This window comes from Leucoraja erinacea, chromosome 28 (assembly GCF_028641065.1).
Source record: "Leucoraja erinacea ecotype New England chromosome 28, Leri_hhj_1, whole genome shotgun sequence".
Lineage (NCBI taxonomy): Eukaryota > Metazoa > Chordata > Chondrichthyes > Rajiformes > Rajidae > Leucoraja > Leucoraja erinaceus.
Window position 1 is genome coordinate 16,173,027 of NC_073404.1, and position 24,499 is coordinate 16,197,525.

General features: G+C 41.4%; 2 protein-coding genes across 5 annotated transcripts in view; both read left to right on the forward strand.

Annotated features, from left to right (window-relative positions):
- Positions 1–1,041: 1,041 nt before the first annotated feature.
- Positions 1,042–7,398, forward strand: LOC129710692 (uncharacterized). Its single transcript, XM_055657861.1, has 2 exons — positions 1,042–5,049; positions 6,864–7,398. Exon 1 carries the CDS (start codon positions 3,773–3,775, stop codon positions 5,006–5,008), a length of 1,236 nt encoding a protein of 411 aa, XP_055513836.1. The 5' UTR covers positions 1,042–3,772; the 3' UTR covers positions 5,009–5,049; positions 6,864–7,398.
- Positions 7,399–19,853: 12,455 nt separating this feature from the next.
- Positions 19,854–24,499, forward strand: part of LOC129710693 (serine/arginine repetitive matrix protein 3-like) — a 140,400-nt gene continuing 135,754 nt past the window's right edge. The window contains exons 1-3 of one of the 4 annotated variants that reach the window (XM_055657863.1): positions 19,854–20,863; positions 22,104–22,583; positions 23,221–23,503. In XM_055657863.1, the coding sequence (XP_055513838.1) occupies positions 23,259–23,503 (245 nt within the window). In that variant the 5' untranslated portion in view covers positions 19,854–20,863; positions 22,104–22,583; positions 23,221–23,258. Of the gene's footprint in view, positions 20,864–21,937; positions 22,584–23,220; positions 23,504–24,499 lie in introns of those variants that run through there. The other 3 variants (XM_055657865.1, XM_055657862.1, XM_055657864.1) reach the window with 3 other exon arrangements.

The window sequence follows — 24,499 nt, forward strand, 5'->3', positions numbered from 1 at the left end:
TTGTGCCTTTTACCACCAAGCACTACCTAGTAGGGACACAATATGTAGAATACTGGGTTCATCAACGGTATATGGAAGACAAGCAATAAGAGTAGGCAGTAAGGTGATAAGATTAAATTTGCATGCACAATGTAATGAATGAATGGATAAAATTTGAAAAAAGAAACAAGATGGTTGACAAGTGAGAGCGAAGTGAATGGCGAGGTTGTGGTGGAGGTTTAGTTGAGGTGACTGCTGTCTCTCAGGAATAATTTGTTTAAAGCTGAGCTAGTGTTCAGTGTTGTAGCTGTTCCTCCTCCTGTTATTCCTCTATTTACTATTATTTCTCATTCCCCTCATCCCCCCTCAGTTTCTTGCCTGATAGTTAATTAGAAAATCAGTTTCTTCATAATGGCAACTTTGGACAGCATGTGCATATCTCCACACATCTTTATTCTCACTGAGAACGACCCTGTATGTGGCAGGAAGCTAAAGTTCTGCTCGTGAATGTTGGAACCGTGCTTGATGATGTTTGGGCATGTGTTCCAATCTGGTCACGTTAGAATGTAAAACCATGTTGCTCAACAACTGTTTTTTGACTAGCTGAATAAACAACGTACCTCGGTTTGACACTTATTATTTATTTTTTATTCAAATCGGGTGCTATGTCGCTCTTCAAGGGAGATGCTAAATGCATTTCGTTGTCTCTGTACTGTACACTGACAATGACAATTAAAATTGAATCTGAATCTGAATCTGAATCTGAAGCACCATAAAGAACCAATGCAGAATGGAAATAGCTACCAGACGATTCACTGCCTGTTAGCACTCACCAGCTAAACATCCAAGCAATGGATAAGAAGGAACTGCAGATGCTGGAGTAACTCAGTAGGTCAAACGGCATCTCTGGAGAAAAGGAATAGGTGACGTTTTGGGTCGAAGCCCTTCATCAGGTAATGGGGTTCCTCGATTCACAAAAATGCTCATCAGTGAGTCTCATGGTATCCTGTGACAGTGGACAACTCCATACTAGCTTCAGCTGCTTGGATCTGGAAAGAGCTGATCCATTTACTGTGCTTGTCTTAGCAGAGAAGACTATTACACAGCAGCAGAACTGCAAAGAGCAAGCTGTTGCATTTGTCTCTAGTGGTGGATGGTAAGAATGCTATCACATAAAACCTAGGTGTTGGATGGCATATCTAGTGCTGTTGAGACTTTGGTCTCGGGGCAGCACAGTGGTGCAGTGGTAGAGTTGCTGCCTTACAAGGCCCGAGACCCGAATTTGATCCTGACTACTGGTGCGGACTGCACGGAGTTTGTACATTCTCCCTATGACCATGTGGGTTTTCTCCGGGTGCTCCGGTTTCCTCCCAAACTCCAAAGACGTACAGGTTTGTAGGGTAATTGGCTTTGGTAAAATTGTAATCGCTGGTTGGTGCAGACTTGGTGGGCCAATGGGCCTCTTTCTGAGCTGTATCTCTGGTCTGAGGTCTAAAGTTATAATTGTGCCTGATGCCATAACCTGCTTCTTCATGAAACACAGATGTTTCATCCATTGGCGTTGAATGAGTTCAAGATAAATGAATTTGTTCTGCAACTTCTCTTGCTATATAGGGCTTCCAACTACCAACTTCCATCACTGGCTCACCTGCTACCATTTACATTCTAAACACACGTCCTGCTCTACAAAGGCTCTTCACCTCTATGTTTCGCATTCCACCCATGCCCGACGGCAACAGAAGATTTTGAATGAGTGAGAAACTGCTTCAACCCCAGTCAGAAAACGCCCCGCAGAGTACTCAAACATGAGCCAAGTGTGGAAGGATCCAAGGACATATGTAACTGCACCACCAAGCAGAATAAATAACTGGGCAATTAACTAGTTATTATTTGGCAATCCCTTTGCATCACATTGACATGTGCAGCCATGTTATAACCCTCTGATTTATGTGTGTAGGTTGAAGTGGCAAAACTAGTATCAAATAAGCTGCTTCACCTTGCAGCTCTGGATGTTGTGTGCTCAAATCTCTTGTGCTTCCTGGCAGACGTTATCTCAAGTTCAATTTCTCAGTCTTATCGATCCACATGGAACTGTGCTGCATGCTTCAGTTTATCTCCTGTATATCTGTCTCAAAAAAGGTCTGAAGTTTATTTTGAAGATATTGTTCTGGCAAACTTTCCTGCAGTGTACAAACTGTATCTTTTTGCTTTGATCCCCTTTTGCTGCTGGAACACTTAAAATCTGGACGTAACAGCAGTTTTTTGGGCAGTTAAGTATGTGTTTCTACCTTGTTTGTACTCTATGGCGCAATGTGACACAATCAAATCAGTGTGTGTTAACCTGATTCAATAATAGACTATTGATAAATACCATAAAAAGTCTAAAAAGTCCATTTATTTTTGTACAGCTTTCCTTGCTTACTTTTGAATTAAACTTTTAATTTGGATCAGAACTTGACGCCTTTTTCTCCCCAGTGAAAAGTGACATTTCTCAATATGTAAATGAATGTTGCTTTTACAGGAACAAGATGCATTCTCACTGCAGTCTCTTGTTAGTCAACAGAAACAGATTAAGGAGGTTTATCATAAAAGGCATCATATGCTGTTAGGTGTTCAGTCTTTTCTGATGCACCAGCATAACACACCATCTGCTACCATGTAGTGCTATCATTGCCTACTCAGTCAAAAAAAAAAATCCCTACAGATATGTGAATCTGTACAATGAAAAGTCTTTCAACAATCCCCTTTGCTTCCAGAATTTTATTTTAACTAGTCGTGTGTTTGAAATCATTTTAGCTTTGAGGCTGTCAATTTTTTTTTTTTTTGGAGTCAAGGACATCTGCACAGAATGGAAGTTGGAAAGCGTCCAATCTTTCATCTTTTATTTTATTTTTATTTGCTCATTTGTTATATGGGTAAATGCAGGAACCTGAAATGACACTCTTCACCCAGTAAAGAAAATCTTCAAAAATAGTACTCTCCGTTATAATGCGTACAATACCACAAATACAAGAATGTGTAAAGCATATTATCATTTTCAAGGGTGTATAAAAAACACAGTGGCTATAACTAAGCCTTCTGTCATACCTCTGAACATCATATGTATGATAATGTTCAACCATGTTTGATTGTGATGAGTTAACTTGTGACATTTCTCTGTTAAAGGCGTAGCATTAAAATAAATTGGAGTTATTAGAATCACAGAGTAATACAGTGTGGAGACAGGCCCTTCGGCCCAACTTGCCCACATCGGCCAACATGTCCCAGCTACGCTGGTCCCACCTGGTCTATATCCCTCCAAATCTGTCCTATCTATGTACCTGTCTAACTGATTCTTAAATGTTAGGATAATCCCTGCCTCAACTACCTCCTCTGGCAGCTGCTTTCATACATCCACCACACTTTGAGTGAAAAAGTTACCCTTCAGATTCCTATTAAATCTTTTCCCCTTCACTTGAAACTTACGTCCTCTGGTCCTCGCTTCACCCACTCCGGGCAAGAGACTGTGCATCTACCCAATCTATTCCTCTCGTGATTTTATACGCTATTTACACCTTCCATTATGGCATTGGAAACCCAGTACTGAATTGTAAAATTAAAAAAAAAAAAGATTATCAGTGTGGCAAATAAGTACTTGAAACTAAAACCCCGGTTATATTTGAAGGAAAATTTAACAACTGATTTCCTGTTTTATATCGAAGTCACGTGAATCTCCCCAAGTGGTAAGGTTTAAAAGTCGAACAGGTGAGTACAATTGTACAACTAATTCCGACGTTGGCCGAGGTTTGGCGCGATGGATAAACCTAGGGCAAAGGGGAAACGGGCTGCTGAGAAAGCAGCGGCAGCGGACCGCGGAAGTGGAAAAAGCCGACGGCCGCCCGTTTCGACTTCGATGCTGGCAGCCGCGGGCTACACAGCAACCTCCCATTCAGCTCCAAGAGGGAGCAGTTCGGCAACCCCGAGTCGGGGCAAGGCCAAAGCTAAATCAGACAGAAATGTCCAATGGAACGAGTCTGGACAGGAAGACACTGCCCCAACATCTACGAAAGACCGGCTGTCCAAACTAGAGTGGCAACTTGAAAAATTGATGGAACGACATATGCCCCGTGCTCAGGAGGCATTAACAGGCGGATCCAGCCAAATGCCTGTAGCAGCACCTAGCTCAGGGTTGCAGTACGTCTCCCACTCTGATGAGGGGAGTATCGGAGAGTCTTACAGTGGTGACTCCGATTATGGGGATATCACTAAGAAATGGGGATCTCATGATTTAATCGATGATATGCGGCAGGCTCATCATAAGGAAGCCATCCCCTCGGGGACAAGTCAGCCACTAGAGGAAGGGCTGGCCAGGCGCATCGACTTCTTACTATCTCATCAGTTGAATAAGGAGATTATGCTGGATACGGTTGGAAAATATCCCACCCCAGAAAACTGCAAGTCTTTGGATGTCCCGAAAGTCAATACTATCATTTGGAATATTCTCAAGGACAGAGTAAAGTCAAACGATCTAAAGTTACAACGAATCCTGAGACTACTATCTGCAGGTATCACGGCCTTTGCTAGGTCAGTAGATGGGGCTCAGCTTTCGGAAGTACAGCAGGATACGTTGGCACTGTCATGTAATGCTTATTTTGAGATAAACTGCTTACGGAAAGATGCCATTTGGCCCGAAATAAATCCTAAATTTGCACACTTATGCAGGCCCAGTAATGTGCAGCCTGCAACATATCTCTTCGGAAAAGATTTCTGCAAGCAAGTCATCCAGGCTGTTGTGAATATGCTTAAAACACCCTATAAGGGTAAGGCTCCAGTACTCCGGCAATATCACCCCTATATGACAAGCAGCAGGAATCATTTCTCTGAGGCTGGTTGGAGTACCAGGCCTACTCAATTTAGACCCAGCCAGAGGTCTTTTTTAGGCCTAGGTCCATCTCGTCCACCTTGGAAGATGCGCACACCGTACGTTCAGCCTCAGTCCCCAACAGGTCAAAATGTCAGAGCTAAAGGAAGAAGGCCGAACAAAATCTAGGGTCTGCTGGCTCTAGTGATAAACCACCTATGACCATTGAGGTAGGTGGATGTGCAACCATCAGTCACATAGGGTGTGCGGAGGAATTTCGTGTCGGTGACTGATTAAGGTTATTTTTAAATGAATGGCAACGGATAACTTCTGATCCGTTTATACTACATAGCATAACGGGTTACAAAATTGAGTTCTTGGCTGACAAGTTTCCTCCTCGACAAGACATGCTGAGGCCTGTGTATATTCAAAAAGGAAACTTTGGATATTCAAGCAGAGATAGAGGCATTGCATAAAAAATGAGTGATTGAGCAGTCGGTCCATGAGAAAGAAGAATATATCTCTAACATTTTCTCAAGGGAAAAGAAAAAGGTCATTTTGACAGACCTATGAAGTTGTTGACAGTCAAAAGCTGAACTACAATGGGGGGATTGCAAATATACATGGTTGTTCGGGCAACTTTCTACATAATAAACCCACAGCAACACTGCAAAGTGATGCTAGTAGACTAGGATGGGGGGCAACTAACACCATCTCTAGTTGTGATGGTAGGTGGAACAAGGAAGAGTTGCGTCTTGGGCAAAAATATGGCATAAATTATTTTGATATGTTAGCAGCATTTCATGCCTTGAAAGCATATTGTGGGAAGGAACATGGTGTGCATATAAGGCTACAATTGGATAACTCGACAGCAGTGGCATATGTAAATCATATGGGTGGTTGTAGATCACTATCGTGTGATGCTCTGGCAAAAACCATTTGGTCTTGGTGTCTCGATGGAAGTATTTTTGTATCAGCTGCTCATTTGCCGGGCAGATACAATGTGGTAGCAGATGCTAAGTCACGGAAGTTCAATGAACAAACTGAATGGGTGCTGAATGAGGCAGTATTCAACAAGATAATAGCTTGTTATGGAACACCAGAGGTTGATTTGTTTGCTTCCAGACTTAATAATCAATTACCAAGATGTATAGCCTGGCAACCAGACCCAGGGGCAGAAGCAATCGATGCATTTTCTATGGGGGGGGGGGGGGGGGGGGGGGGGTATTATTCTATGCCTTCACTCCATTCTGCCTTATTGGGAGATGCTTGCAGAAAATTATTCAAGGCATCAGGCATTTTAGTAGCTCTAATTGGCCTACTCAACCATGGTTTCCAATGGGAGAAGTTTTGTGGGGAGGCACATCTAAATTACTTTACGGCGGATATAGCCGATGTTTTGGAGTTTCTTACAGCTTTATATTTTGAAAAAAGTTAAGTTACAGTGCTATTAACACTGCTCGTAGTGCCTTATCATATTTAGTGCTCAGGTTTGGACATCAAATTGTTGGCACTCGCCCATTGGTATCTAAATTCATGAAAGGTGTTTTTAACAGGAACCCTCCAAGACCCAGATATCATGATGTATGGAATGTTAAGGTAGTGTTAAGGCTGCTTCGCAATTTGGCACCAGCCGCATCTTTATCTTTGGTTCAGCTCACTCACAAATTGGTAATGCTTATCGCTCTTTGTCTCAGCACAAAAAGTTCAGTCTTTGCAGAAACTTTGACTGGATAACGCTGTTGTATCTGACAAAAAAAGTGGTCTTTTCCATAGATGAATTGATAAAGCAGAGCTGGTCAGGTGTGTTGGGATACAAATTAGAGCTGTTGGCGTATCCACCAGATTGAAGATTGTGTGTGGTTACTCATGTAAAGAAATACATCGAGGTTCCAAAAAACCTTCGAGGTAACGAATAAGCTTTCTTCATAAGTTATAAAAAGCCACACAAAAGAGTAACGGTGCAAGCCATTTCTAGATGGATAAAATGTATGTTAATGGATGTGGGAGTGGATACTGATATTTTCAAATCTCACTTTACCAGGGATGCAGCTACATCGGCGGGAAATAAAATGGAGGTTCCGCTGGATCACATTCTTGCGACAGCAGAATGGGCAGATGAGCGCACTTTTCAGAAGTTTTACAATAAACCAATTAACAGGCCTGGTTTATTTGCTAAAAGAATATTGTTATGTTGATTAAGACAAGTGTTTATCCCTGAGGTAAAGGGATTGCTTCTATTAAAGCATGTACATGTATGCAAATTAACATCATGTTTCAATGAAGTATGTTTTTTCTTTCAACCATGTATGGTTAATCGACGCAGTGTGTCCACATATAGACTGGCTCGCTGCATGAAACCACAGAGCTTTGAAGGCTTCACTTAGTCACTCACGCGACTTTGATATAAAATAGAAAGATGAAACGTGCCCTCCACTCCCAACCCTGATTCTCATAAAGATCATCCGCTTAGTCTAGGGTCGTTAATCTTTCTATAGTTTAAGTCCTGCAACTGGTTTGTGGTTTCATACAGTTGCTCTGAAGATTGACGCGCATCCGGGCTGGTGGGCTCTTTACGTAATCCCTCACTTCAACCTCATAAAATAAAGATCAAACTTCAAACGGTAGGTTTTCATTTAATCTTTCTATTTTAGACATAGTGTAGATATTTATTTTATTCCAAATATTTCCCTTTTCCAAACCATACAGAATGGAAGCTTTCTACAGATGACCTCCTTGCACTGACTGAGAATATCAGAAATTGCAGTGATTTATGTTCATTATTTATACATTGTTATTCATGGGAAGTTGTCATCACCAGTTCCACGTATGATTTGAACTGTGCAGCTTGTTGGGGACACTTACAAGTTGTTTGGAAAACAGTGGCCCTGGAGTCGCACATAGGCAATCGGTCAGAGATATTCCCTTTGTCCCATCTGTCTCTCCTCCATCTTCTCTGCAACTGAAAGCACACATTTCTTCTCGCTTTTCCCCTGAGGAAGGGTCTTTAACCCAAACCAACAATTCTGCTTCTCTTTCCACAAGTGCTACCTGACCTGGCGAGTGTTCACAGTGTCTTCTGTTTGTTATTTTTCCAGTTATGTTGATTTGATTCTTGCCCTGCCTTATCAATCCTCAAGAACTCATCAATTTGCAGTATTTAAGGGGATCTTCAATGACTTCCTGGTTTGCTGGGGATTGCATATGAGCGAGTAAGTTTGATGACCAATGCTAGTGTTTTCTCAGAGCAGACAAGACGCATCAGTCCAAAACTTGGGTGGAAGAGAAAGTTTCCTGTGGAAGAAATCCCTGCTGGGTCTCTAGTATGATGGGTAGAAAGACTTGTCCAAGAATTCTCGCAGTTCCGGGGTTTTGTAAGGGTTCCCGAGAACTTTCCAAAATCATTTTTCTCTAGTAATCCATATCGTATCACTCCACAAACATTAGCTTTTTTATTTTTTTTTATTTCATTGAGTATTCACTCTAACACTACTGATAATTAAACTAAAGAATATATACTGAATCTAATCAATACTGAATATCTGGATACCATTTATTATTATTATTACTAGCTTGAAAAATGTTGTTTAATGTATGGGATCATTTGTGTAAAGTCGGATTTCCATAAGTCAATTTGGGGCCCCTGCAGTTAGAGATGTGAGTTTAGTTCTCATGTGAGTTCCTGCAGAGTTCCTACAGAGTTCCTAACTGACCAGTAGTTATTCAAGAGGCTAATGTCTACATAGAATCATATCGGCATAATGTAAGAGATGATATCACCAATGGCCCCTCAGTCTCTTCTGCTCTGCCCACGCGACGCATATAATATTCAATTTGCCAACAGTGTGAAGTGGTGACAATATATACCATGATTTTTTTTTAATCGAAATCCTAAACGGATTAGCATCCAAACACTTTAGAAAAATGCTTTGCACCATCCACTTTTGACATTGAAATCTGTTTGTGGGCAGTGCTCAGATGTGGCCCTATAAATTGAGGTCACTGTGGGCTTTAACCTGCCTCTGATTCATTCCAGGCAATTGCGGCCAACATCAGCCCTCTCACCAGTTTCCAGTCCATTCCTGCAAAGATAGTTGTTTTTTTTCCAAAACTAAACTTTATTCAGAATAAAAAATGCATATAAAACAAAAACTGTGCAAACAGTCTTTATTCAATCTCGGTGTCTATACATTCAAGAGTGGTGTACTCAGCTGGGTCTGCACTATGAAAGCGCAGAGGAGTGCATCTCCTTCAATTTGGTTTTAGAGCAACTCTTAAAGTTGATGAGACCACAAAAGCCCACTGCTGGTGTGGGTATGTGGGCCAACAGTTGTGATGATGTAATGGGCTCTCTCCTGGTGCAATGGGTGATTGGACATAGGTTCAAGGTGATGGGGGAAAGATTTAATAGGAATCTGAGGGGTAACGTTTTCACACAAAGAGTGGTGGGTGTATGGAACAAGCTGCCAGAGGAGGTGGTTGAGGCTGGGACTATCCCAATGCTAAAGAAACAATTTGACAGGTACATAGACAGGACCAAACCCAGGCAGGTGGGACGAGTGTAGCTGGGGCATGTTGGCCGGTGGGGACATGTTGGCCGGTATGGACAAGTTGGGCCGAAGGGCCTGTTTCCACACTGTATCACTCTATGACTGTATAATGTTCTACACAGAAAGCAATGCCTGAACCCAACACCGTCCTGACTTCTAAGTGAAATACACAATTGTTGTTACTGAGTCGTGATCCTGTACATTCACTCACAACAGGATCTATGGAAGTATCTATACCCCAAGAATCTATACCCCAAGAATCATTACTTTTTCATACGCATTGAGGAACAGTTGCTAAATATCTGACGTGTCAACTTTGTCTACATCCTATGGTTAAACAACAATAAAGGATAATAAAACCTCCCCCTTGCACCTCCTAGTTTTTCTCGGTTGCCGATTTGGTCTTTTTGACCACATGTCACGAATATAACAAACCAAATATCTATGTCTTCAGTTAAAACAAAAGCTGTACAAACATTATCAATGTGAATACCTTGCAACTTGGTTGCTTGTCCGTACCACCAAATCTGCTCTGCACCTCTTCCAGTATCTGCAACCCCACCAGGAGAAGGCTGCCCATTTGCAATGGCAGAGGTTGCTGATGGCCCTAAAGGTGTAGCAGATTTGGACTTGAAAGATGCAGCTTCCAACTGCACCACCTCGGCAGGAGCAACAGGAGTCTGGACCAGGTGAAAGTCTGGCAATAGCAAAGGCAGCTTCGGTGTCAACATGGAAGTGACAGAATCACAGATGGAGGAGGCCAATGAAGGCCTGAGGAGGTATGAAGGAGGCCAATGCCCTGTGATGTATGACACTTGTCTGCTCATGTTTAAGCCCTCAGGACAACAACCTTGACTATGGTCATGGAAACATTTCGCGACACAGCATCCAGGCCCTTGGAGATTTACTCCTAGCACTAACCTCCGCGTCCTGCTGCTGTAACGGTATCTGAACCCGGCTCCAGTGCAGAATCCTTTCCTTTATCTTCTCCAAAAACAGGTCTGAAGAATGGTCTCAACCCGAAACGACACCTATTCCTTTTCTCCAGAGATGCTGTCTGACCCGTTGTAACTATAGCTATTTGTGTGTATCTTCTGTTTAAAGCAGTATCTGCAGTTCCTTCCTACATAAAACTTTGGGATCACCCTGCCCAGTTGAATGTCCCCTGTAGTCACTTAATCAGCAGTGGAATGTTTTCATGATCACATGCTCTTTGAGAACTGGAACCCTGACATCATTTTGTGAAACTCAGTCTGCAGATGTGCAGTGTTCAATTACTAATAAGTACATACTGTGCAGTAACAGCTGAAACAATGCGTTGTCCACTGAATGCTAGTACATGGAAACCACAGCGACAGTGGCATGGACAGGCAGACCTTCCCACGGAATTTTGAAGGCTTGTTTTCGTGATTTCTAGATTTCAATGTGCAATTCATTCAGTTTTTTTGTAGACTTGCTGGAGTTTTTTTTCCAATAATTTCGTTGTTTGAGGTTGCATGAGCTGCAGAAATGTTTAAATGTTAATTACTCATGGAGTTTATAGAATTAAGTTTTCAGCATGCAAATGGTAGAACACCTGCCATTACCTTGTGCTTTTCACTGAACTTTGCAGAAGATCAAATTACAAACCTTGTTATTTATCCATAACCACTGCAGGCGATGGTCGATCTAATGGTAAATATATATTCTGACATCAGAGTTCCTCATTGCCCTTCTATTAAAAAGAGATTTGGCAAATTCTATCACCCATTCTTAATCGGCTGTTGAGCCTTGGGGTGCATTTTCTTGGGTTGTGTTATCTAATTGTGGTGTTTGATAACTATATGGTTTGATAACATTGGATATATGTAGCAAAACCTTTATTTTCTCTGCTTGGAGACTTCAAAACACAGGGCCACGAGGTCAACGTTGGAACCGGGATGTTTTAGAAATGGCAAATTTTGAGAAGCGTCTTTTTAAACAAACGAACGTTAGGGGAATATAAAGAGCTTCTTTCCGTAAATAGCTAATGATTCTGTGATGATAGTTAAAGAGATTTTGGATTTCTTAGTATTTTATATATTAAAAATGATAAATCTCCGATTCAATATATGTTTTAAACTGAGATACATTTTGCTAACTGCGTGTACAAAGGAATTAAGAAATGGGCCGAGTAATTGGAGTTAGAATACAGAATCAGTATGATCTGAATGGCAGAAAAGCTCCAGGGGTTGAATGGCCTATGCCTATTCCTAAGCTGAAGTGAGCTGATGTGAAATGTGTCAAACTGTGTGACAAAAAAAGTGAGAGAGAGCAGGAATGCTGTGTCAGGTTTGAAGAATGATCTAGGAGAAATCCTCCTTGTAAGAGATCATTTCAAATGGTGCAGTCGTAGGAACCATGCCCAAAGCAGTCTTCCACATCTTTTGGCAAGGATTAGCCCCTGCCAATCATTCACATATTCCTTGTTAATTGTCCAGAAGTATACTGCTCATCAGTAATGAGCGATATACTTCAGCCAAATATAACCACTTTGATGGGTTCAGTGAGGGAGATGGATGAAGTACTAACCATCACTCACATGATGAGGATAGGACTGTTGAATGTCCAAGTTGAATTGCCAAAGTTGCACTAAATGGAATGGAATAGTTTATTGTCACATGTGACAAGGCACAATGGATTTTTTTCCTTGCATAGCCAAGGTATACAAATAGTCTCCACATATGCCACTGACGACGTTATACCACATTACCATCGTCATTCCAAAGACACCTTGTTCTTGTCTTGCTTTCACTGGCGGGAATCAAGAAACATGAAACTCATGCACCTAAATGTTCATCAATATCAATAGATCATTGATGAAGAATGAACACACTGGAATTGCAGGCCACAATCTCCTGATCACACTGGGTTAAATGAAAATGTTTGTAATTTGGCAGCAATTTTCTGATGAACTGAGGATTTTGAGAGATTAATCCTCTGTTTGCTCTCAAATCCATCCACTTGCAGGGTTAAAATTGCCGCAAACACCAATAAATAACTAAACGATTTACTCAGCCATTCCCCGTCAGTTTGTTCACAATTATCAAGGTGCATTCTAGTAGCAAGCACCTCATGGTAATCTAAATTGTAAATTAAATCAATATATGATTATAAAGATAGTGACCTGGAATGGCTGTTTGCATCAGTGCAATAGCTTCCATCAGCTGTCAAATCTTTTCACAATATTGCATTAAAGGGGGATTAACTGTAATACTGTTTATTTTGCAATACACTTTGCCATTGTGCAAACTTCTCTCACAGCAAGCCAAATGTTTGTTGCCATCAAAACATGAAACCAGCTAAAGATGATTTTTTAATGAGGAAAAAAATTACCATCAGTTAATCTGATTTAATTTAATTGCAGCATTAAAATAGTGAAACATTATTAACGTTTTACGAAGCTCTAAGTTTTAAATGTAACAGGCATTCTTACTTTGCAAAATAATGCATTGCCGTGCTGAAACATAATGCAGAATTAACCAGATAGCCACTGGATCCAGGGTCATCGTTTATACTGCAAGGCATGAAGCAATTGAGACAATATATTTTGAATCTGACATCTTAGAAATTGATTCTGCAGGAGTCTAATGATTTTTGTTTCAGATATAAATCTTTACTTGCTGGTTTGAGTATTGATACGAAGCTCCTTGTGAATTATTTGACCACAATACTGTTCACATAACCTTTGCTTCACCGTTTGGTCACTGTTATCAACATTATCACTTTCCCATGATTATTTGTTAAGCTGGTAGTGTTAGCTGCTGTTGGTTTTTGACACTTGGATCATCCTAGTAATAGAATGCTTTGAAGTCACAGAAGGAAATGCATTGTCATGCCATCTTCTTGGCTCGGCCAGCAGTATACACTGCTTTCACACTAAATTGAGGAAGTCTTTATATATGGACACAGTTCATAGTTGAGTTCTCTTTAATGGATGATTAAATTATTTATTTTGTCCTCATCTATCAAGCACCAGTGAGGTGGGTTTTGCTGAGATTATATGTTTCTGGTACCGTGGAATGTTCTATAGATGTTCAAATTGACTTAAAGCTGAGATTTTAATCTTTCAGAACAATATACACCTGCAGTGTTAATGGAGTCCCATCACTCTCTTACCCTTTGATATATCATCAGTTCAGCAAGTTTGGAAGCTAACATATTCCATTTTACATGGAACACTCAGACTTAATTTTACTTTGATCTTCATTTTTCTACAAGAATATCGCTTTCACTGACAATGGAATGATAACTGTATGATTTAAAGATTGACTTTGGCTTTAATTAGAAATATCGCTCTGATGAACAATACTGGTGTTGTGCCAAATTCACACTTTCACCAGCGACAAATGACGAAATGTATACTTAGCATTACTCAAACTGTTAATCTTCTAGACAAAGTATAAGCACTTATGTGTCAAGACAGAAGGTGATTGGTAGTACCCAGTTATCTATGAAACAAGAAACTGAGGGGTTCTCATTTCTGAGTATTGGTTTCACATTGGTCCAGAGTTCCATTGGGAGTTGCACCCAGAATCCATTTCCCTCCTGCTACGTTTGTTCCCTCAAATGAGACAGTGCCACATTGATATCCCAGTTTGGTTCTGACCCATTTTGTTTATCTGTGTCCCACTGCAGCTGCTAAACTATCCCCTCTACCTTCCACTTCACCACTTGTTGTTGGTACTGAGCCAAGCAGGCACAAAGAAATATGGAATTGGTTGTTCTGACAATTCATACAATGACCTTACACTTCACGTGGGATTTCATGACCAAGTCTAGACACACAGTCTTTCTAGTTATCTCTCAGTACTGAAGTAACAGCCAGCTCTTTCCTTGTCTTTGAGAGGATCCATTGTTTCTGATTTCACTAAAACTAGATGGCCAGTCATGTTGCTTGCAAGTGATTAGACCTCTGGAACTTTGAATCGTAAGCTAATTTACCAATAAATCACTGCCTCTGATGAAGCTGGGAGAATATAACGTTGTGATTTTGTCCCTTATCTCATGCCAGACTAATTCATCCTGTGATTAAACGGTACTGGAGATGCACTCTTTCATCATCAATTTTCATTCCTAAATATTTATTTCTTATATTTGTCCAGACATTCCCTGAGAACTTCACAGATCATCAACATCCTTGTCTATTGCAACCTCCAAATGTTGGTTCAGACTGAAAACGCTGCCCAATCTTCTGGCTTTGAGTTTTGTTTTTAGTCCTTTGACTTTTATGGTTTCACACCTCTCCCTACTTTCATCATGAGGGGTATGCCTGAAAGGACCACACACCACATGTATCTCTGAGTGCAAGATGTTCTAAACTTTAAAGATTACAGTGACTGCAGGTGCATGTTGATAAAATATATTCGTGGTGCAAATTTATTTAACCAACCTAATCGGATATGAAGATATCATTTGAGTAGATTAGCGCACACAAATTAAATGAACGGTAATGCTTTGTGAGACGAGGAATACCATTGGAGATAATAATACTCAAACCTATCATTACTCTAAACCATACATTAAAAGATGTCTACCAGCTGGTGAACATTTGGGTGACTGTCATGTTTGACAGTTTAAGGGTACAGTGGTGTGAACATCACTGACAGGTTGTAATTTGGGAAGAAACAGCCATAGCATGTCCTCACCTTGTCGATGTCACACAAGTGGCATTGTGTGGTTTAACTAATCAACTCGCTGTGCTAAGGAAGCTGTACTGAGATATGAGATTAACATGGTCAGCATACCATGTAAATATTATGTAACCACTTCCAGAAATGTATTCTGGCATGGAGGAACATAGTGTTTCCTAAGCAATAATATTGTATGTTTTACTCCATCACTTCCCTCAAAAATACGATGAAAGGAGATTAGTTTTATTGCTGGAGAAATTTGAAGGAAAACTTGGGGTATATGTAAATTGATTTCCTACTCTGCTGCAAACATCAGAACGTTTAATATGGGTTATGACTGGCTACAGAGACATTGTTTTTTTTCGTAGCAGAAAAGTGGAAACGTACAGTGATGTACTCTGCAGTTTGCATACTGGGCCAATAGATCAGTAGATGACGCAGTCAACCTAGGCCTGCACTTCATCCTCCAGCACCTAGACTGCCAGGGGAGCTATGCAAGGATTTTGTTTGGTGATTTTCGCTCTTCATTCAACACCATTGTGCCAGAGCTACTACAAATTCTCCAAGTTGAATGTGCCTGAACCCCTCTGTCAGTGGATAACCAACTTCCTGACAGACAGGAAGCAGCATGTGAGGCTGGGAAAACACCTCAGACCCACAGACCCTCAGCATAGGAGTATCACAAGGCTGTGTACTCTCTCCTCTCCTTTACTCTTTCTACACCAACGATTGCACCTCCACAGACATCTCTGTCAAGCTTCTCAAGTTTGCGGATGACAAAACCCTGATTGGACTGATCCCGTGGATGGAGAGGAATCTGCCTCCAGACAGGAAGTGACACAGCTGGTATCCTGGTGCCTTCGCAACAACCTGGAGCTCCTTGCTCAAAGACAGTGGAATTGAATGTAGACTTTAGGAGAGCTCCCCCTCCCCTCCCCCCACTCACCATCAACAACACCACAGTCACATCTTTGCAGTCTTTTACCGAATCCCCGGGGATTCGATGGCTTACCGCAGGTCCGGTGGACAGTGACACCGGGAGCCCGCGGGTCCCTGCTGGGAGACCGCTTTTCGGGGCTTCCGCAATGGCGACTTCACCCGCCCCAGTCGCGGGGTCGAGGGTGACCTGGAGCGGAGCCTTACATCACCGCCCGGCATGGCTTCAACGGCTGCGGGACTTTGCTAGCGCCCGCCGGGGGCTCCAACAACAAGACCCGGAGCAGGGCCTTGCATCACCCGGCGCAGCGTTAATGGCCGCGGGACAGTTGCCATCGCCCGCCGGGGGCTTTGACTCTGACATCGGGAGGGGAATGGGGAGTGCATGGGAGGGATAATTTTTTTTGCCTTCCATCACAGCGAGGAGGAGATGCGCTGTGATGGATGTCTATGTAAATTGTGTTGTGTCTTGGGTCTTTTTTTCTTGTGTGTATGACTGCAGAAACAACATTTCATTTGAGCCTCTATGAGGTTCAAGTGACCAATAAATTGTATTGTGTATTGTGTATTTTAAGTTCCTTGGACGCATCATCTCCAAGGACCTTAAGTGGGGGGACACCATCGACTCCATGGTCAAATAGGCCCAACAGAGGATGTACTTCCTGCAGCAGATGATGAAACACAATCTGCCACAGCCAATGATGGTCCAATTTTATACTGCCATTGTAGTCTGTCCTCACCTTCTCCATCATGGTCTGGTTTGACTCAGCCACTAAGCATGACATCCGGAGGTTGCAGCGAATCGTCCGATCAGCTGAGAAGGTTGTTGGCTGCAGCCAGACAAAAAAACAGCTTTTTTCCACGAGTAGTAGCTCTACTCAATAACCATAAGTCTGTAGCCTCATTTTGCTCTGGTATTTTATTTCATTCACATGTTTAAACTGTAATGTTTTATTATTAATGTTTAATGTTTTACATGTCATTCTTAATTGTTGCTGTATGCCGTGTTGCTACTTGCAAGTGGAGCACCAAGGCAAATTCCTTGTATGTGTACATACTTGGCCAATAAACTTATTCATTCATTCATATAGATGACTACTTAGGGGGATGGTGTATGGGTTTGGGGAATGAAGTACCACAACCCTGGATAATGATAATATCCCATCTCTATGGTCATATTACAATTAATATTGTTATCGTACTAGTGATGATAGAACATACAATATACAACATTACTGCACAAGAACAGGCCTCTCGACTAGCAATGTCTGTGCCAAGACCATCCCTTATCTACCTGCACATATTCCATATCCCTCCAGTCCCTACATGTCCTAATATCTATCCAAAAGTACCTTAAATGTCACTATCATATCTGCTTCTACCACAACCATCGGCAGAGTGTTCCAGGCGATCTGTGTAGATAAAGTTGCCCTGCACATCTCCTTTAAACTTAGCCCATCTCACCATAAAGCTGTACACTCCAGTATGCAAAATACAAAAGATAGAAGGTCACCATAGATGCGTTTACTATTATAATCTATAGATGGCTAAAAGCATTGAAAGTAGAAAATCCCTTCCATTTAATATGTTACATCGATCAGTTCTGATGATGGGGGTCTGATGAAGAAATGTTAACCATTTCTCTCTGCATAAATGCCGCAATTTTCCAGTAATTTTTGTTTAGGAGAGCTCCCCCTCCCCTCTGTAAATTTTGTTTTTATTTCAGCTTTTCCGTAAAGTTTTTAAAATTAATCGTCATTTTATAGTTGTTCAAATTGAAAACGCTTTCTATTTTTGCTGTTCTGGGATGGTTATTTTTAACCCTATAAACACCACACTAATAATTAAGGAGAACAATCACTTATAAGACACCTTACATTAGTAATTAGCAATTAAAACATTTTATAATTTTTAATTTAATGCTTAGCAACTTTGGAGTTCTCAGTGCTTGGAATGAAAATATTTCTAACCAAATGTCAATATTAATCACTCAAAGATTAGTCCGATACAATTTGATATAGAGTGCCTGTACACTTGTTTAGAAACTTTTCTTCTTCTACAACTATATCTGCAGATTTTAATTTATTTAATGGACCAGCTATCCTTCATAAGCAGCATAAACAGAAATGGGCACAATGGCACAGCTGGAAGAGCTGCTGCCTCATAGTGCTAAAGATTCAAATTCAATCCTGACTTTGTCTGCTGTCTGTGTGGAATTTGCACGTTCTTCCAGGGTGACCGCGTGAGTTTCCTCCAAGTGCTCCAGTTTCCTCATTAGAGTGTATGGAATGGATGCAAAAGTGTAGTAACAGAGAATTTGTGTGAGCGGGTGATCGATGATCAGTATGGACTCAGTGGACCGAAGGCCCTGTTCCATGCTGTATCTTTAAACTAAAAAAAAATAATTATGTTTGCGTGGATAATAGCCTACCTTACAAATGCTTTAATCTAGTTTTTATTGATACCAATCAAAAGTTACCAATTCTGAATTTCCAAATATTTTATTGAATTAAAAAGTAAGATGCCCGGTTGTGTGAAGCATAAACAGTCTAAAGTCTACCTCGTCCTATTTTACTTATCACAGTCTGCATTGAAATACTTATGCAGATTTTGGAATCAGCATGCCAAAAATGTAATTTGACACCTACAAAATTACACTGTAGAGATAGTGTAAACAACACTGTCAGATTTGTGATGTGAACTCGTACTCAAAGGAATAGATAGTTTGTTAAAGCTCTCAGAGCTATCATGGACATGGAGTTTAGCACCAGAACAACATTATTCTACAGTGTTAGAACATCAGGTTCCTCGTTGTATTATGCTTGTCAAAACAGTTACAAATAAAATTGTCTGCAAGTCATTGAAACTTTCAGTACAAGCATGTACAGTACAAACAGTACAATATGTACATAGCAAAGTTATCAATGAGTGTCCATTCCCAAAGATTTGTCACTTTCCTAATATTAATCATATCTTAAGACGGATGACAAAAGCACATCCATGTCCACTGGTTAGAGCACAAACTCCACTAGATTCCAACCATTTTGCAACCAACCAGCTTTAGTAAAGCTATTCTTCAATGTCAAAACTGGGACTATACGCCATGGCTATGTTTCAACATAATTTGAATAATATTGAAACACACCATGAGTTTTAAAATCTTGAGAACCAGTCATCCAGGGCCAAGATAACATGTGTATTGTTCTAAAAATAGATTGATCCCTTGCTTTCAAACAGTTGAGCTGTGAAATGTTTGCCCTCTGGGTGTTATAAATTATTGTGTTGAGATTAATGTGTCTTGAAATTGACACTTTACAATTTTAGCACAAAGAACTAAACATGTTCTACCAAGATTCAATTTCTTGTTCTTTTACTTTAAATGGGTTTGCATCTTTTGGACAATTAGTTCCCCCACCTTATGGCGAAATATGTTGCCTTTCCTAATGAACAGTGGATATGAGTGTACAATACAGATAATAATTCAGGTTTAAATTGTCAGACTCGTCTTGAGCCATGATGGGTAACAGAGATTCATCACCATTTAATGGAAAATGTTGGACCTTTAAGTGAGATCGTCAATTGTTTGCCATCCTTATCGGATAGCCTAAAGTGAACATAGACCCTGATGTAGCCCTTGTCATATCTGGTTTGGGATTGGTGAGAAATAGAAAATTACCCCTTTCTGCAGTTTATATTATTTGTTTATGACAAATATACATTATCTACTGTGTAAAATAATTCTTAGAGAGCTTTAGAACAGATATAATTCGATGAAAGTAGGTGTAGGGACAATCGATGAAATAACACGCCCTTCCCCCTCAAACATAGGCAGAGATAGAGTGTAAAGCAGATGGAGGGAATGGTGACTGAATTGCAGAAGAATGGACCTCATGGTTGCCAGTCATTTTGCAAAAGCTATAGCACAATGGAATATAATTTTTAGACCAGTTGAAACTCTATTGGAGTAGATTTATAGGGGAGAGGTGAGACCATGAATGGATGTAATTACAAGGATATAGTTTACCATGAAGTACAGTTCTGGGAGACTTGCTATCAGAATTGCATCATGTTTTACTGTGTTTTCGGCTGATATCTGATGTCTACTCCTGCGTGAATAATTGGGATGGCTCCAAAGACAATAGGCATAAAGCATCCATCAAAAGGTGCACAAGCCTTGTACTGAACCTCCATCCAAGTATTCTGGCAATGAGTTCTGGTTTCCCCAACTCATACCTAAAATAAATCAGACCATGCTTAAAATGGATTGACTTGCATGGTTCGACTATTTGTGAGCAGTTAAGTTCCCCAATGGAGCTTTTTATTTTAAAGCATTATTACCGACATATGTGGGTGTGGGCTGCTTGCCATTTTAGTTACAGAAAGGGAAGTGGGACTTTACACTGTTATCCTGAAATAGAACCTCGCCAGAAATGGAGGTACGGTGATAATACCTCTCAACTGAACTCGACAGAAAAAGAATGAGGATTGAAAAAGGATTGCATCAATGTTTTTTTCAAGTTCAGCCTGTTCTATGAGGGAAGATAAGCACAATGTAATTCTCAGTTATAGGTCTATCGATTTCAACTTTTAATGATGTGACACATCTAATATGCATGAGAGCCATTGGTGTGCATACTTGATCTCCTTCCTCTGAAGCAAGGTGTCACACCCTCCATCTTTCCTATCAATAATTCACAGTTAAGTGATTTTTAAAAAACTGAAACGGTGTGCAAATGCATCGTTGAAAACCGAGTGCAGCCAAGTGTAAAAGGAGCTGTTGCAAGTAACGCTGCACCTTCAATGCCTCGTGTCGGCGGTTTAAGAACTGTGGCGACGAGCGCAGTCCAGTGTCTGCACAACAAACTGGTTCGCGAATGAAGATTTTCGATTGGCCTGTTCCCGTACAAGTAAGCGTTATGTTTTCACTCTGGGCGGCATTAAGTTCCAAGTTGAAGGTCCGCACTTCAGCAGGATCCGATTTTAAGGAACCTGTAGCACGAAGGGTTAAAAAGAAATGGACGCCTGAAGTCATGCTGTCGTTGCAGCCCTTCAGATTAAAATATCAGATCTCTCTCTCCCCCCACTCCAACACTCCCCATGACGTTAGCAGAGCTCAATTGTTTTGGCGTCTTGCTTTCAGCGAGCGGGTTATTAATGCACTCGTGTGTGACTCGAGCAGCATTATGAAACTGGTTGGGTTCAAATGCTTATTCCACCCAAACCAATCAGATAAATTGCATTCGAAAGCGACTGGTCTTAAATGCAGACTGTCGGTGCTCGTTAATTTAATCAACTCTGTTTACTCGGCCATCCTCGTAGAGTTTTCACTCCCTCGGTGAAATGGAAAATATCAGATCAGTCCGGAAGGATGGCAGAAAGTTAGAAGAAGACTTTCTGTAGATAATAAGAATCATAGTTATGGTGATTATAAAGGCAGCAAGCCAGTTGATTAATTCCCGCCTGAAATGCTGGAGAATTGAGAATCAGAAATAATTATATTTTAATGTGTTGTCTCTGTTCTTGTGAATAGATAAAGTAGTGGCAACAATATCTAATCAATTTACAGACTTTCACTTGTGACTTAAGTCGTCAAAAATACTTTTTTTTATTTTCATAAACCACGACCATATTTTTGAGGCGGCAAATTATTCTCAAGCGATTTCATTCCCGTGTACATTGGAGATTTAATACAAGCTGTGGTGTATTTAATCTTAAATCTAAATATAGGCTATCAATTCTCGTTCCGCCAACTTTTGCACGGAATTAATCTTAGATCCATATGGGAACTGCAAATGTCATTGTCTTTTTTATCATTCAAGATGAGCGATTGGGGAATGGAGCTAATGTCACGTTTCTAATTATAGTGCAGGGCTGAAACTAGCGTTATACTGTGGGGAGCATTTGGGTCTTATTTCCTCTCGGTGAGCTGACGAGTAGAGAGGTGTATTTATATATGCAAGGCGCTGCCAGTGTCGGCGCATTGTGTTACACGGGACAGCTGGCTAAGCAACTCCCCCTTTTGTACTGCCACATTGTAAGCTTTTCTCCAGTGAGGCAGCCATGGACATTTGATCGTCCCGCGGACAGGCACACGGGAGGCATTTCAGGGGTGCATTTGGTTATGCCTGTATCGTCTGATTATCACAGGCAATCGACGCGACCGATTTCTGAAGGGAACAATGAAGCATCAGAAGCGCCGGGGCGTTCGACGTTGATCATATCGAGCAACGAGTCGACTGCTGCTAACGCTTCGCACATATAAGTACAGTCTCAGCACCCTGCACAGCGCCTCGCACCACTACACCACGGATGGTGAGGCCAGGATATTACAGTTTATTGGGAAACTTGCAGCATGTAGTTAAAGTCTTATCAGCACCGCGGATAGCAACACACCAACAGGAACTCCTATTTTCAGCACCGCGGCTAGCAGCATAAGCGTCGAGCTGCTGCCTTGGCACTGTGGGTAGCAGCAGCGCGGCAGCGCCCCTGCTTTCAGCACCGCGGTTAGCGACACAACACGCTTCGCTCCTGCTGTCAGCAACGAGGCGACGGTTTCACTGTTCAGCACCTTGGACAATAACACCGCGGCGAGCGATCCTGCTTCCGGCTTTGTAGACAACACAATAGGTAGGGTCCTGCTCTCACCATCGTGGATAGCGGCAACCGAGCTGGATTCGCTCGGATGGTAATGCGATTAGTGGGCATTTGCCCGGATCATTTTATAGCACCGGACTGCTTAAAGTTGGGGCGGTGTATACTAATACACGCAAATTAACACATGTTTGTTATTATTTGTTAATGTGGCTGTAAAGAATGCACTTGTATTTGGCACACCCGGGTATTTGGCTCGTAGAGTTGGGGATTTAGACGGTAATACTTTTTCGAATGATGTGTAACTGAATTCAGCACTGAAATGGGTAATGTGTGTTAATAGTGTAATCGCTGAACTGCAGACACTATGCGTCCCGTGGAGTAACAGATCTTTAAACCTGGGACCTGCCGTAAAAAACGTTTCCACCGGATGTTGCTGACTAAATTTCAACTATGGGTGGCATCGCAATTGGTAACATGGCGAAGATGCAACTGAATTCACGACGTTCGAAATAGCACTTAAATGGGGGAATGTTTTAAGTAAAGATAAAATCGGCTCCACGCTCTTGAAATAGTGTATCCACCGGGCCTCTGTGTACTCTAGTTCTACTTCCATTAATCTGCCACTTATGTGCATGTGGGCTGAACCGAAGTTCTGTGTTTTCCCTTGCAGTTCCCTTGCAGAACTGAATTGGTAATTCGATCACCAACATGCACAACAACGGCGACGGTTTGCCCTCCGCTCGGGAGAGCTGTACAAATGGCTGCGCTCAGCAAATGCTCTCTGCAGCCCCGCAGAGGAAGGAAAGTGGCGCGGAATACACCACCGAAGGGGACCCCAAGCAAATGGAACCACTCGTGGTAAAAAAGGCCAACCGGGAAATACTAGACCACGAACGGAAAAGAAGGGTCGAACTCAAATGCATGGAGCTTCAGGAGATGATGGAGGAACAGGGGTGAGTGCACTACATGTATTGGCGCCGCGTAAAAGTTTCCAAGAAATGAATCCCCTTACACATAGTACTGGGAATGTATTCAAATAATTTGAGAGAAGGTATTTCCTTGGCCGTTTTCCTAATTTGCGACATCATTTCCGTACGTGAAATGAAAAACAAGACTACAAATACTGGAAATCGAAAGCAAAAATAGAAAATGCCGGAAATACTCCGGATGAAACGTTGAATATGTTTCTCTTCATGATAGATGCGGCCTGTCCTGCTAAGTAGTTCCAGCATTTTCCACAATGTGAAATAGTTGGTGAAATAAACCCAATCTTACCAATGCTCGCCATAACCCATAAGAAATCTGCCAGGTGGCTCCAGGTGGCAACGCTCAAGCACTAATCTGCTATCGGTTTTTTTTGTAATTATTTAGCATCGTTAGCTTGAACTTCTTAAAATATGTCGGGGTTGTTACTTGCAACGCAACAGCACCACAGCCACCCCCTCCGAGGTGGGATTTATAAATGAGAAAATGTTTTTATTTGAGGCATTAGACGACTTCTGGCATCTCATGGTATTTAGCGGACTGCAATTTACCTATAACACAGCTCACGACATCCTTATCCGATTACAGTCCAGACTGTGATACCCTCTCGCATTGAGGAAGGATACTTGTGATAAGAAGAAAGGATATTGTGGTTGTGTTCTTAAAAATATGCTCAATTAAGCGGTTTCTTTGATCACATGAATTGGAGGTAACTAATGAGTTAGTTGTTCAGTGAACTCCTGCCGATGGTGATTCTAAGTTTACAGTCTTCTTGGTTTTTATTAGGATCGTTTACCTTGGGTTTAATGTGATAATTTTTCTCCCTTTATGCTCTCAGTAGTAGGCTGAGGCTGTAATATCCCACGTACAATCTATAGCAGCAGCTTTGCATTAGTTGACGATTGCACCATCCAGCCATGAGTTGAACTGGCAGGCATTTTTCAGCACACACTCTCTGGGAAGAT